The sequence below is a fragment of the Varroa destructor genome, unplaced genomic scaffold (genome assembly GCF_002443255.2).
Source record: "Varroa destructor unplaced genomic scaffold, Vdes_3.0 BEIS01000003.1, whole genome shotgun sequence".
NCBI lineage: Eukaryota > Metazoa > Arthropoda > Arachnida > Mesostigmata > Varroidae > Varroa > Varroa destructor.
In genome coordinates this window covers 3,869,273-3,881,551 of record NW_019211456.1, presented here as the reverse complement: position 1 = coordinate 3,881,551, position 12,279 = coordinate 3,869,273, and the positions used below count along the sequence as shown (strand labels likewise).

The following is a 12,279-nucleotide window of genomic DNA, read 5'->3' as shown; positions in this document are numbered from 1 at the left end:
ATTCACTCAGACTTAGTCCGTTGTCCTTTATTATGTTATTGTTAAAAAAACGATGGTACAAAGCGATTCGGTCCTATAAAAATCGCTACACTCTAATATGTAGCACATTGACAATGTTTAAGTATAAAGGAACAGTACTCACGATGAATGGAAAGCTCGAGGACATGCGACCATGTCCTATTTTCTATGAGTGGGTTTTCGGCAATACAGGTAAGATTCTTAAAATTGTCTTCTGCTCTGAGTGGAAGAACTAACACTGAACTTGTCGAATTTCCGTCACCCCCTCCGCTATCGCTGCCCTCTACAAAAGCGAACGAATCTAGCCGTGAAGCGTTCCAGCCCGACAGCTCCCAGTGGAGTGAAGGCGCTGGTCGGGAACCTGTCACGCGACAGCGAAATTCAGCGGAAGTGTCCGCATTCAATGGATCCAGCGCGGTCTCAATTGTCACCATGAGAGGCGAAACTGTCAGATAACAGGAGAAAACATATACAAACGACAGGGACAACAAAAAAAAAAAAAAAAAAAAGAAGAAGAACGTACACATGTAAGAATATGGTCGATGAACACTTTCTGATCGAAGAACTGCACGAGACAACTTACTCTCTACCCAATTACTATTTGATTCAGTTTGCTTAAATGCTTTCTCCTGTAATGGATCATAATATTAAAATGGGTTCCGCAAAAGGAGAACGATAACCATGAGGTTCATCTGGTAATAGGCTTATGCTCAACGAAACTGTGAAGTAATAGTACGTTATAGTAACAGATACGTAGCATGAAAAATTTAACAAGTATCGATATTAAGATACAAATTTAAAGACGTCCATGTGGCGAGCCTAATGCTGAATAGGAAACTTAGTTAAATGTGTCTTTCAGAGTTTGAACACTTTTTAAACAAATCACATTAACTTCCCTCCACATAGTGAAATTATGTTTCCTCAATTTGCTTAGATAGGTTTATTCGGCTGCCATGTAAAACTTTTGACCAATGTGTTTTACATATTTCTGCAGGTACATATGTGTTCGCGCGTTCACTGTTCTTTGGTATAGCCGTTCCGGAAGCACTGCTGTTGCTGCTTGAGGGAAGCTATCGCCGCCGCTGTATTTACTGTTGTCGCTTGCAAGTTTCGTTTGCGTACCCCGCTTGCCTCATCGTCTGTCTTTCTTCTCAAGGTGAAACAAAGTCCGAAACGTTTGGGGGTGAGGCGAGAAAACGACAAGCGATGACCCCCCCAAGTGGCTTTACTATCTCGCCGCACAAGTCACCGCAACGACAACAGTTCTTAACATGGAAAAAAGTGCACAATCATATTTAGCTTTTCCTTGCTGAAGTAGGGTAAACGCACATAAACATGTATTTTATACAGGAAGGGCTTGGTGCACTAACTTAAAGGGTTTACGTAGGCGTGAATAGTCGTCGTGTTCGTCGACTATACGGTAAAGTCACGTATGCTGCATGTAAAATAGGCTGCATGGGGTGGATGACGCGGTTGACAAGCTGAGAGAATAAATAACCAGCTTTGTATAGGAAAATTCGTTAGTACGTATATAGTTAAATAACCAGTTATATGCTTCAAACTATCTACCATTAAAGCGAATTTTTGCGTATGTGTAGTGAAGAACGTTTCTAGTAAATAACAAGAAGGTTGTCGATTGCGGTAGCAAGCGGCGTCCAGCACCGGCCGACGAAGATAAAAATCACAGTAACTACCATAATCACAACAGCGTCAATAAAAAAAATAACGGCGACCGAAAGCGAGCGAGGGAAGCTTGACAAAGAACAAACCCGTCAAAGGCAACGCTGATACGGATAGCGGCCTCAGGACAGCTGACAGTGTTGCTAATGCAGGGGCTAGCTAGCAACCCAAAGCTCTTCAACGCCTATTAGCATCCCGCGCCTTCTGCTGGTTCCTAAACATGTTCGTTCTTCGCTTCGTCCCGAAGGAGTCGCGATTACAAAAATCTTATTAGAGCTGGTATATGCACTAGGGACCATAATAACGTAACTAAACGCGCTAATGACAGCGACGAACATTTACGCCGCCTGCAACAGTTACGGTTGGATCCGTTAGGACCTGCTTTGAATATTACTATATCATAGAAAGGAGTATAATATGCAGGTCACAGACATCGCATTATGTACGCAAATAAGTATTGCATTTATATAGCAATTGAAAGTATCAGATAATATGTCTGACATTCTCGATCGGGCTGGCAAGTTTAATTTCACCATGGAAAATGGTGTACCTAATCATTCCGGTAGTCACCATACGACAGGCGAATCTGATAACGTCATATCCTCGAGAAACCATAGGTTATTATTTATATTAGAATTTTCTAAAATATCAAACGGTTAAGAGCCATCTCCTTCAGTGCTAGTGCAGGAGTGGCATCGGAGCTAGGCAGAAAGTTTGGAGTTGAAATATGGATGGGAAAAAGTCGAAACTGTATTTCCAGGCTGTAAATCTACTTTGTCTTTTTACCTACCTTGGGCGTATCCTGGAAAAGAGGACTTCGTCTCTAGTCAAAGGAGCGTCTCCTTTACACCATGATATGTTAGATAGAGTTGCATAGGATGATGTCGTTTTCAGCAACAGGACATAACGCTGATTTTTTCAATATAATAAGTGCTATGCCTCACGAATGGGGTTAGAACATACGTTTACTTCAATGGCCAACCCTTGGCCAAATGGTTGAAGACGACATACCTTTGCGGACGTTTATAACTTTTCATGAAAATAAGTGGACATTAAAAGTAAGTGAAATCTAACAAGAAGGAGCTGTGATCCGAGATCTTATAAGCTAGAGAGTAAATCGAGTTTCTTAGTACGAACTCCAGGTCACACCTAAACAAATCTGATACGCTAGCCAGCTGGTCCTAATGTTTGCAAATGCAGAAACGAAACCTTGATAGTTCATAAAGAATACCGTGTACTTGAATTTGGGCGCTTCAGTCATTCATCGTTTATATTAGAGTAGCACAGAATTTACGCTATTAAGACATCAATAATAATAATACCTACGCGTAAGATCAAGCACTACAGAAACCGAGCGTTTTTGTTGCTTAAGCATATTGGGCGTCTGCATAAGCACGTTGTCCGCTTCACAGGTAAATGTATGGAGAAGATCTCGTCGACAAACAGGACCATAGTGAAGTATACTCAAGGCGCCCTCATCATTATCGCCGGGAAATGAGCTGTTTGTCGAATACTTGTCAGATGAGATTAGCTGCCCGTTCTTCTTCCATAGTACCGTTGGTGGCGGACTTCCTGCAGAAGTAATAACGTTTTTTAATCAAAATATAATACGTCTATTTGTACCTTCTGCAGTCATGATGCTCTATTTGTACAGTGTTTATGTGTAGGGAGGCAGGAAGGGATACGATTCCAGTTCCGGCATTTCTAATCAACGCCCCACACTAAGGAGCTACAATGCGCGACGACTCGCATAACCCTAAGGTGCTAATGGCTAACGAACCTTTTTCGACAGTGCAGACAAGAGTAAGGTTAGCCCCTTCTCGCAACGGCCCGACTTTGTCACGGATTACAGCTCCCTCCACTGTGCGGATCATTGGCACCGAAGGCGGCACTGGAAACAGGTACGAAAGTAATGAATCTAAATTATGAACGGCATATCAAAATTGTAGCTTGGCTCACATACGCCTTTACGCCTAGAAGGGCACTTTACAGCTACAGAAACAAACCTTTAAGGCCAGCGTCGAATAGCATAAGGATTTTAGTTAAAACGCCAAATGAAGGACTCATAACTAAGGTAGTGCTAGCTGCAGACTCGCGATTCTCAAGAGAGATTATTTGATTTGATCGCCTGATAGCCTAGGCTAACCTTATCCGTTCTGTAAGAAAAAATCTCTCTCTGTTTTTTAGGTCTCTTCTGTTTTTAATACAACCTTGTCTAAACCTTTTCAAGGTTTTCCTTCGGCTTTTTTATTGATCAGATGAGAATGCCGTACCACCACATGACCATTTACTAATACCGTTAAATAGCTCAAAGGGTAAACTATTTCAAATAGTACATTAATCCGCTAGTAGTTTAGGCTGTTCAAGCTACGTTTAGAGGGCAAGGCAGACTGCTCGACAGAAGCGAGAACACGCGGTGTATCGGTACCAAAGTGAGTTATGGCAAACAAACAAGCACGTTTCAAATATCGTACAAAAAAATCTTCGAAATGTAAATGGGATATTTACATCCAACAATAATCCGCGACGTCGTGTTCTTGTGATCGCCTCGATGGAATTCCACAAAGCAAACGTACGTTCCCGAGTCAGCTGGCGCGAGCTTCGAGAGTTCGAGACGTGCGGGATCCGACAGGACCGAGAAGACCGCTCGGCCGGCCCACGCTACGCTAATGTCATGATGCCCGTTCCAGATTCCTGAGATTAGATAAATAGAAATTTAATAATAAACTTTAATTAGCGTGATATTGACATAAAACAGGATTCTATTGTCATTGAAGGCTCGGCCATGCTAAGATATTGGTCAAGCACATATGACGCTGTTTGGAATTCGCTGGTTGGTCATCTAATGTTCTGTTTTGAGCGCTATTGTCTATGTGAGTAGTTTAACCATAAAAACCTTTAATTTGCAATGGACGCGCAAAGGAACGTGGCCCGTTGTCACAGTAGTGGCCATGCTAGGGAATACAGTGCTGTACCCTAATCACAATTGCTGCATTTCTTCGATCCGGAACCTGCCATAAAAGCCTGCTAGATGGCAAAGGACGGTCTGCATGTTTATGGTGCGATATTAGAGATGCATTGTCAATGCTGCTAGATAAGTACGGGTATAGCCTGTCACGAAACTGATTAATGTATATATATCAATGAATCTCTGGTTAGGATATGCGACCCAACAACCGAGTGCGATATTCAAAAATAAATCTTTACTGTGAAATTCTGGCGACCACTTCGTTCAAAACAAGCATCACAAAACGCGCGGTGGTGTTCCATCAAATGCTTTCGTTTACTTCAAGTCAGGCATTTCTAGTTACACTAACGTAATTTAAACATACTTTAATGGCTCTGTAATGTATATAGAAAAATAGTTATTACCGTTCCGCTGACATATTCAACTGAGTGACGGCCTGTCTTGCTATAAATGTCGAAAACTTCATAGCAACTTAAATACGAGCCCGCATCCTCTGTACAGCTGGGATTTAGCTCACAGGGCCAGTAGGGTTAGCTAAGACTTACTAGCATAAGTATCCGGCCTGTCCTAACTTTTATTTACCTGCCGTCGCACTGCCCGCATAGAGCCTTTGGTATGCGTGCAGTAATACAAAAATTGTCACATCAGTGAATTCTTATGATAAACCCATTTCTGAAAGCAGTAAGTTGCAATGTAATAAATAAATACTGCTAAACAAAGTGTATCTAGTACGAGTAAACAACACTGACCACGATGCTCGTAAAAGGATACTAGGTCACAGTTGTTATTATTACATAGTGCTCATTGCTGAATTAAATAGCATATTCGGTGCATGTTAAAAAAAGGCAATGGCAATAGAAAGTTTAGTTGTACATATCTAGAATAGGATGTGCTCGTACATATTTCCTTATTCCACCATAAACCAGAGATCAGGCTCCTAAATGCTGCTTTGTCTAGATACTAAGTGAAAGCCATGTTCATTTCGGGAAAAAGTGAAGGTTTCCGCTTTTGCAGCTATCCTATGGTTAACCTAACTATAAATTTATCGATTGCTTTCAGTATGTGACTCTCAAACGTGTCGCGGACAATGTACCCATGGCTTCTTAATATGGTACTGTTATTTGTACTTCTATTAATATTACATTCGGGTAGCTAATCGCATGAAGAAAGAATAAGCATACCTGTTTGTAGGGTTCACAAAAAATGAAACTAGAAAATCGATAGGTTAACGAACTTCTCATCGAACACAAGCTGACCCAACCCAACGCAGATTTCACGGTATTGCTCATAAACTTATAATTGTCCCGCATTCATTCAATCATTTCAGGATCGAAAATAAACAGAGGATGACCCTTCTAAATTAGGACGTAGCTCCAAGATTCGTATTTAGATAAAAACAGATATGTCCCATTTGGTAGAAGCGTCATTCGGGATCATCAGTTTTATTCATTGTAGGCTATATTGCTTGTGAGGTCAACTTCAATTTAGGGCCTATATCGCTTACAGGCTTGTTTCGAATGTTCCCTTGCAGATGAGGTTAGTTGGATCCTTACCCGATCGCACTCTGTACTTCAAATCCGGCTACTCGGCAATTATGTGTGCTCATCTTAGAACATACGCTAGCAGTAAACACTGCACTACCTGGTTGTCAAGAGTCAAGGCTTTACCTTAGACACTTTAACTATCCATGGCTTTTAGGACACGTAGATAGCTTCTTTGGTCGCTTTTCTGACAGAAATATCATGCTACAACGTCTCATTTGCTCTGCACAATGCAAAGCATAGACACTGTCTGGAAAATTGCTTTTAGCCATGATGGGCGCATCCTTGGAATTATGAATAGACCAGCGATTGCCTCTGAGGTTGGTTTTTACATGAAGTATAAAGAAGCTTTTTACGTCAAAGAAGAATCGTGTTGTTCCACCTTGAAGATAAGTGAGGAGCAAGCTACACCGAACAGATCTCTTGGCTTTGTTGGCGTATATTTGACTTCTATTTCCGCCTGAGATCTTCGTGAATAACCCCTCATATAGTAATCATGTTCATATTACTTTTTCCGCTAACGACCTAGTCGAAACTAAATAATCGTCAGAAACAAACTTTTGGACTGCATCGATTAGCTTCACGTTTGCACCTTTTTACCTGTCGTGAGTTTTCCATAGTGTTGTGCTGGAACCTACCTATGCTTCTTCTGCAATCGCAAACACGTTTTAGATACTGTTGAACCCCCTGAAGAGCTTATTACTTCAGTAAGGGGTCGGCGCCCCTGAAGAATTGGTTGTTCTACTGCCAAGAATAACAGATTACCGCATGTCCACTACGGCAGCATTTGCCCGAAATTAACTGAACGATCATATATGTCTAACTACGTCACCGCCAGCAAAAAGCCTTTACGCTACTTATGAACTGTGTCTATGGGTTCGCATTTAATCAGTGTGATGACGCCATTAATCTATAATGACTAAGGACAATCATAGTTTGCTTATATCATTTGCACATATATAGCTGTAATGACAGCCTATGAAAAAAAAATGAAGAAAACTATGGACCGCCTATAGTTTTTCTTTTTCAATCGATCTCTTAATCGGCGCGCTACGATAACGGAAATCTGGGTCGTGCCTCCTAAAAATTGCACAATTAGCGTTTCTATGCACCTTGGGTTCAGATTTCAAAGGCCCAAAAAGCTATCTTTGATACACCTAGGTACTTCATGCAGAAATTAGTGATCGTTCTAAAAAAAAAAAAAAGAGAAAATCAATGTATTTCTGAGACTTTTTGTATTTCTATATTGAACTTTTTACTGTTATAAGCTTTTGTATTTTTGAAACGTCTAGCTTGGTATCAGTTCAAAATTAAGGTTTGCTAGATTTTTTATAGGCTTGCACTTCAGCGACTCCTTAGCGAGCTTACGCCTACAAATATCGCTTGACGGTCAAATACTATTAAAGATTATTTGGTGGTTAAAGAAAGAATATTATAAAAATGACCGCTTAGTAACTTAGGTTTCGAATTAAGGCCGTAATTGTAGTACAGTATGGCTATATTTAATGAACATGAGTGGCGCTTCTAGTACATACCGGAAAAAAGTATTTATTTTAGCTAGATAGATCTTTGGAAAGAAATGATAGAACAAATTCTCAACATAGACGCGCCGTTCGGTATAATTAGACGGTGGGTGGGCATTATCGAATACAACAGGTATTAAAAATCGCTAAAATTTGTTGGCTTTTAAGTTGGCAACCTGCGTACACTCTAGCGGATGCAGACGGTATACTGTCCATAAGAACCAGCGAAAAAGGCAATTTTGTCAGGAAATTGAGTCAAGGAATCGACTTTTTGCGCAAAAACAACTGTTTCAAGGCCGAATATTATTATTATAGCATTGTATATGCGATCTGTTCGTATTGTTCTTCACAAAGGTTCGGATCGAGTGCGTCTGTATTCATTTCTCCGGGTGTTGAAAACGCATGCAGAAGCAGCCCACGTAAAAGAGCTCATTGGAGGGGGGAGAGAGGGATATAAAGCCAAACCCTCGGTGATTGCAATCGTAGAGCCTGTTGTATAGTGCTGCCTCGCGTATACTGAGTGAATATTTCAATTTCTGAATCTGTAAAACTTAGATAACTTAGAATCTGAAACCTATGAAAGCGTAGTATGTTTGTTGTATAAGCCGAAGAATATTTAGAGGACGAAATCATTCTTTTAGATGAATCGCAAATTTTTTTATGCGGCCAGCCAATAAACAAAGTTACAGTATATGGGCATACTAGGTCTTCGACCTCAGTTTTGAGGAACTACTTCATGGAGCTAAAATAATCGTACGGTGAATCGGCCGGAGCTTCTCTGGGTGTTTTTTTTTCAATCCTCAATTATTAATTATAGAGATATGTGCAGGGACTTTCTGTTGCCGAGGTTGGATAAGTTCAACTTGAACAATACGTTATTGCAACGGGATGATGCCATCTGCCACTGGGCAGACGATATGCTGATGTCCTTCAGGGAAGAGCGCGGAATTAACTAATCAGCTTCCTTCCATGGGGTGGTTTGCAAAGAGAGTCTATAACACTTTTCTCTCCTATAATTAATAAGCTGAAAGGGTGTATCTAGCAAAAAAAAAAGGCCTTAACAATTCCGTCCGAGGTGTGAAACACTTGCGCATTTAAAACCTGTGAGGCAGCCCCCAGGCTGGCGTCTGACCTACACAATATTTAAAATATAATGGCAGCCTTTGCCTTTTGTAAAATCATCGTGTTTGTGCATATCTTGTAAGCTGGTGTCATCTATCGTAGTTTGAATACCGATACATCGGAAATAGATGATCCTGTATTTTGGAGTGTGTAAAGTAATTTCATTTTAGCGAACAATCATACAAATTTTTTTTCGAGAAACTCTTTCGAAGGTGAAAGGAAGAAAAGCTTGTTGTCCATGGTCGATGTGGGCTAATCATATTATATGCCGTACTTGAGAGAAATTCTTAATAATAATAATAAAAGGAAATCGTATTAGAAGTCAAGACAATATACCTGAAACATGTTATTTGCCTATTTTACGTCCATTAAACACATCAGTGGCTCTATAGCTACGCCTTTGGCGGTACGGTCAATCATACCTCGTTTAAGGACATCCTCAGCGATATAATTAGGGGCTTCCTGCCCATCCTTAAACCAACTAATCCTTAGCGGGCTATCGTCCTGGACCGCCTCGATATCGCACGGAAGCAATACTCGCTGGCCCACCTCAAGAATTCGTACTGAAAATAGAAAATACGATTAGAAAGCTTTTGCATACATGCATGCGTTCTAATGAATTTATCGAGCATTATTATAAATGATAGTACGCCATTTATTTCATCTATCTACTCAATTTAGCCTACATAAGAAAGTTCTATATCTAGATAGAAGCAATCGTAGCATCAAGCTAGCGTTTAACGAAAAACAAACAAAGCATTAAGTGTCCTACATCCTAGAAAATTGAAGTATGAGGGATGTTTTTTGTCGAGAGCTGTGTCAAGCTTTTCTAGATGTTGTTTATCATTAAATTCTTGAATCGTTATATCTAATAAAGATGAATCTTTACGGTTCATCCCCACTGTGTGCTTTCGATTAGCTAACCACTAGGTTGAGCCATTGGGCGTGGTCGGAACCTCATTTGCACTTCGTCGCACCCATAAAAAACGGCATTGCTTGCTCCACTGTTTGATACAACTCCAGATACAATCCAATCCCTGCATGGAGTTAGGCCTCGGATGGTGCGGCGAGCGACCAATTGTAATGCATAGATGCACCTCAGTTATGTCAATCCCTTTGGAGAGGGCGGGTTTCGACAGACCCATGCTAAGGGAGCACGGAGAGAAACAGAGGAATGAGGGCGCGGAGTGAAACCACGTCTTCACTAAATTGAAGAGCGTGGACAGTTAAACGACTGCTCGTAACGAACTCAGAGCGACAGTTTTAGACCACTGCGCTCTGCTGCCTGCTCTTCTTATTGATTTTCTCAAAGGAGTGTAAATATCAGGTCGAGGTTTGCCTAGGAGTTCACTTATTTATATCGTTCCTAAACACAATGAACCTGTATCAGATGCATAATACGGCACTACCCTTCCAAGAGGGAAAAGCAGTTTTATATAGGTGGGGCTTTAGTATGTGATATAGATGAATGGCCCCCAATTGTGGCTTTGTTGAAGCTTATGTGCTCTGAAGGATAGTGAAGTCAAGGGGAAGACGAATTGAAGGATTTAGTCATTCAACGAAAACAAACTTTCACATTGCTGCCCTATCGTAACATTTTTTTTAACACAAATAATGACTTTCATGCAAATCTCGGATGTGTAGATCCAAAATTTTGCGTGCCTCATCGAAAACAGACTGACATCAAGTGTTAAAATGGCTGTCATTTGTAGACATTCTTCTATAGCAAAAGCTGATGAAATCGTGCTAACAGTGCATCTAGCCCCATGCCCATGTTGAACTTATAGGGCATATTGTGAACTTTCTATACTTAACGTACGTGGTACATTATCCGCAGCATCTAAATAGAAAAAAAATGTTAAAAACGATGTTAAGAACGGACACAGCCGTTAGTCATGAAGTGCTAGAAATTTCTCGAGAAAATCAACTGCTAAACTTCATGTTGCAAATTGCTTCACAGTAACACTATAATGTATAACTTACATTACGGATGTGCAGGCTACAGAGGAAAAAACCTTGCTTGACTACACTGGTAAATACGGGATTTCCAATGAGTGGTTTCCAATGAATCGCTCATTAAAGTTTGAGTTCAAAAGGATGCAGAAGCAAGTGGAAAAACGTTTGAAAAAAATTTCACCGCTCTAGGTAAAAGTGTTAATAGCAACGAGCTGATATTCCCGTTCCTGATCTAGTATCAAATAGAATTTAGAGTTCTTAGCAATGCCATTACCAGCTCTTTACTGCTCACTTTTATAAATTAAATCTATAAATTGTTCTTTGCAGGGATAAACAGCAAATTACTAGTTTATTAAGTAGCAATCCGTATTTTATGTATGCGCATATTATTTAACATGCTATACAATACTTACGCCAGGCTAATACTAAAAAGAAATGTATTCCGCCCACGGCAACCAAAAGATAAAAATTCTAGCTATTAAGTACTTAATAGTATCAATTTTACATGTTAACGTTAACGTCATTTGTTAGTATCGGGACCGTTTCATGTTGATAGATGTAAATAGATGAATGTTGAAAGCTGTCTAAAATTAGCTATTCTTTAACAAAGCCAAGAAGAACATAACTAAATGAATACCTTGTCCTGGCTAGAACAGTGTCTTTTACGACTTATTTCAGTGGTGCTATTTGGTGGCCTAAAGAAACGAGAAATGTAGGTCGACTCGTACTTAAACGATGCCCTTATCATTTTGGTTATATGCATGAACAAATAAATTAGCCATATTGTTCTAGTCTCTGAGATTCGTTTCCGTATCTCTGGAGCACTCTTCCTATGCCGAAGTTTTACCTCTCTTCAAGAAAATGAGAAATATACAAACGTTCCTTTTTGTGGCGCGAACTGTAGTCGTGTGATTAACTAATACCCGTACTTATTGACTAAAAAATCATAGTTCTACAAGGGCTCCTTTTGGTCGGACAGGAATAGTTGATCTTCAAAGTAGCGAGAGAATATTGCCTAAAATACCTCAGCTGCTCTCAAGAAGAGCTGATTAATTAATGTCAACCTAGGCTAAAACTAACTACCCAGCAGCGTTTCGACATTTACGTAAATTCGTTAGCTTTTCGAAGACAGCCTAATGCAGGAGAGGCCACGACGCCAATAGGAACATACTTTGAAAAGCGAAAAAGAAAATCGGCCTGCATTTCGTGGATCTTATCAACCAATACTTATTTACGTCGTGATGAATTAAGCCACCATGTCTATAAAAAAACAATCCCACCGGTGAAATAATGTACAGCGAATTTGTTGGTTCTACAGTAACAATATACCCTGCTTCTGTGAGCGCACAGATTAAAAGTTAAAGTAAAAGTTTGGGGACTCGATACTCACAAGCATTCGTGGCAGCATTAGGAAACACTTCATGGAGGCTCAGTCAAGCGTATCAGAAGCATGTCTAAGCTAACGACTATT

The 12,279-nt window shown here is 40.2% G+C and overlaps 1 protein-coding gene and 1 long non-coding RNA gene across 2 annotated transcripts in view; one reads left to right on the top strand and one right to left on the bottom strand.

Moving 5' to 3' along the window:
- Positions 1-12,279, bottom strand: part of LOC111247745 (protein turtle homolog B-like) — a 42,126-nt gene that overhangs the window by 7,694 nt on the left and 22,153 nt on the right. The window contains exons 3-7 of the mRNA XM_022799045.2: positions 9,275-9,415; positions 4,207-4,392; positions 3,479-3,589; positions 3,025-3,270; positions 143-463 (exon numbers count right to left, since the gene is read on the bottom strand). Coding sequence (XP_022654780.1) covers positions 143-463; positions 3,025-3,270; positions 3,479-3,589; positions 4,207-4,392; positions 9,275-9,415 — 1,005 coding nt within the window. The remainder of the gene's footprint in view (positions 1-142; positions 464-3,024; positions 3,271-3,478; positions 3,590-4,206; positions 4,393-9,274; positions 9,416-12,279) is intronic.
- Positions 444-7,235, top strand: LOC147756404 (uncharacterized). The gene is made up of 4 exons (XR_015323766.1): positions 444-545; positions 1,013-3,599; positions 5,726-5,777; positions 6,198-7,235. It is a non-coding gene; the product is annotated as an uncharacterized LOC147756404 (long non-coding RNA).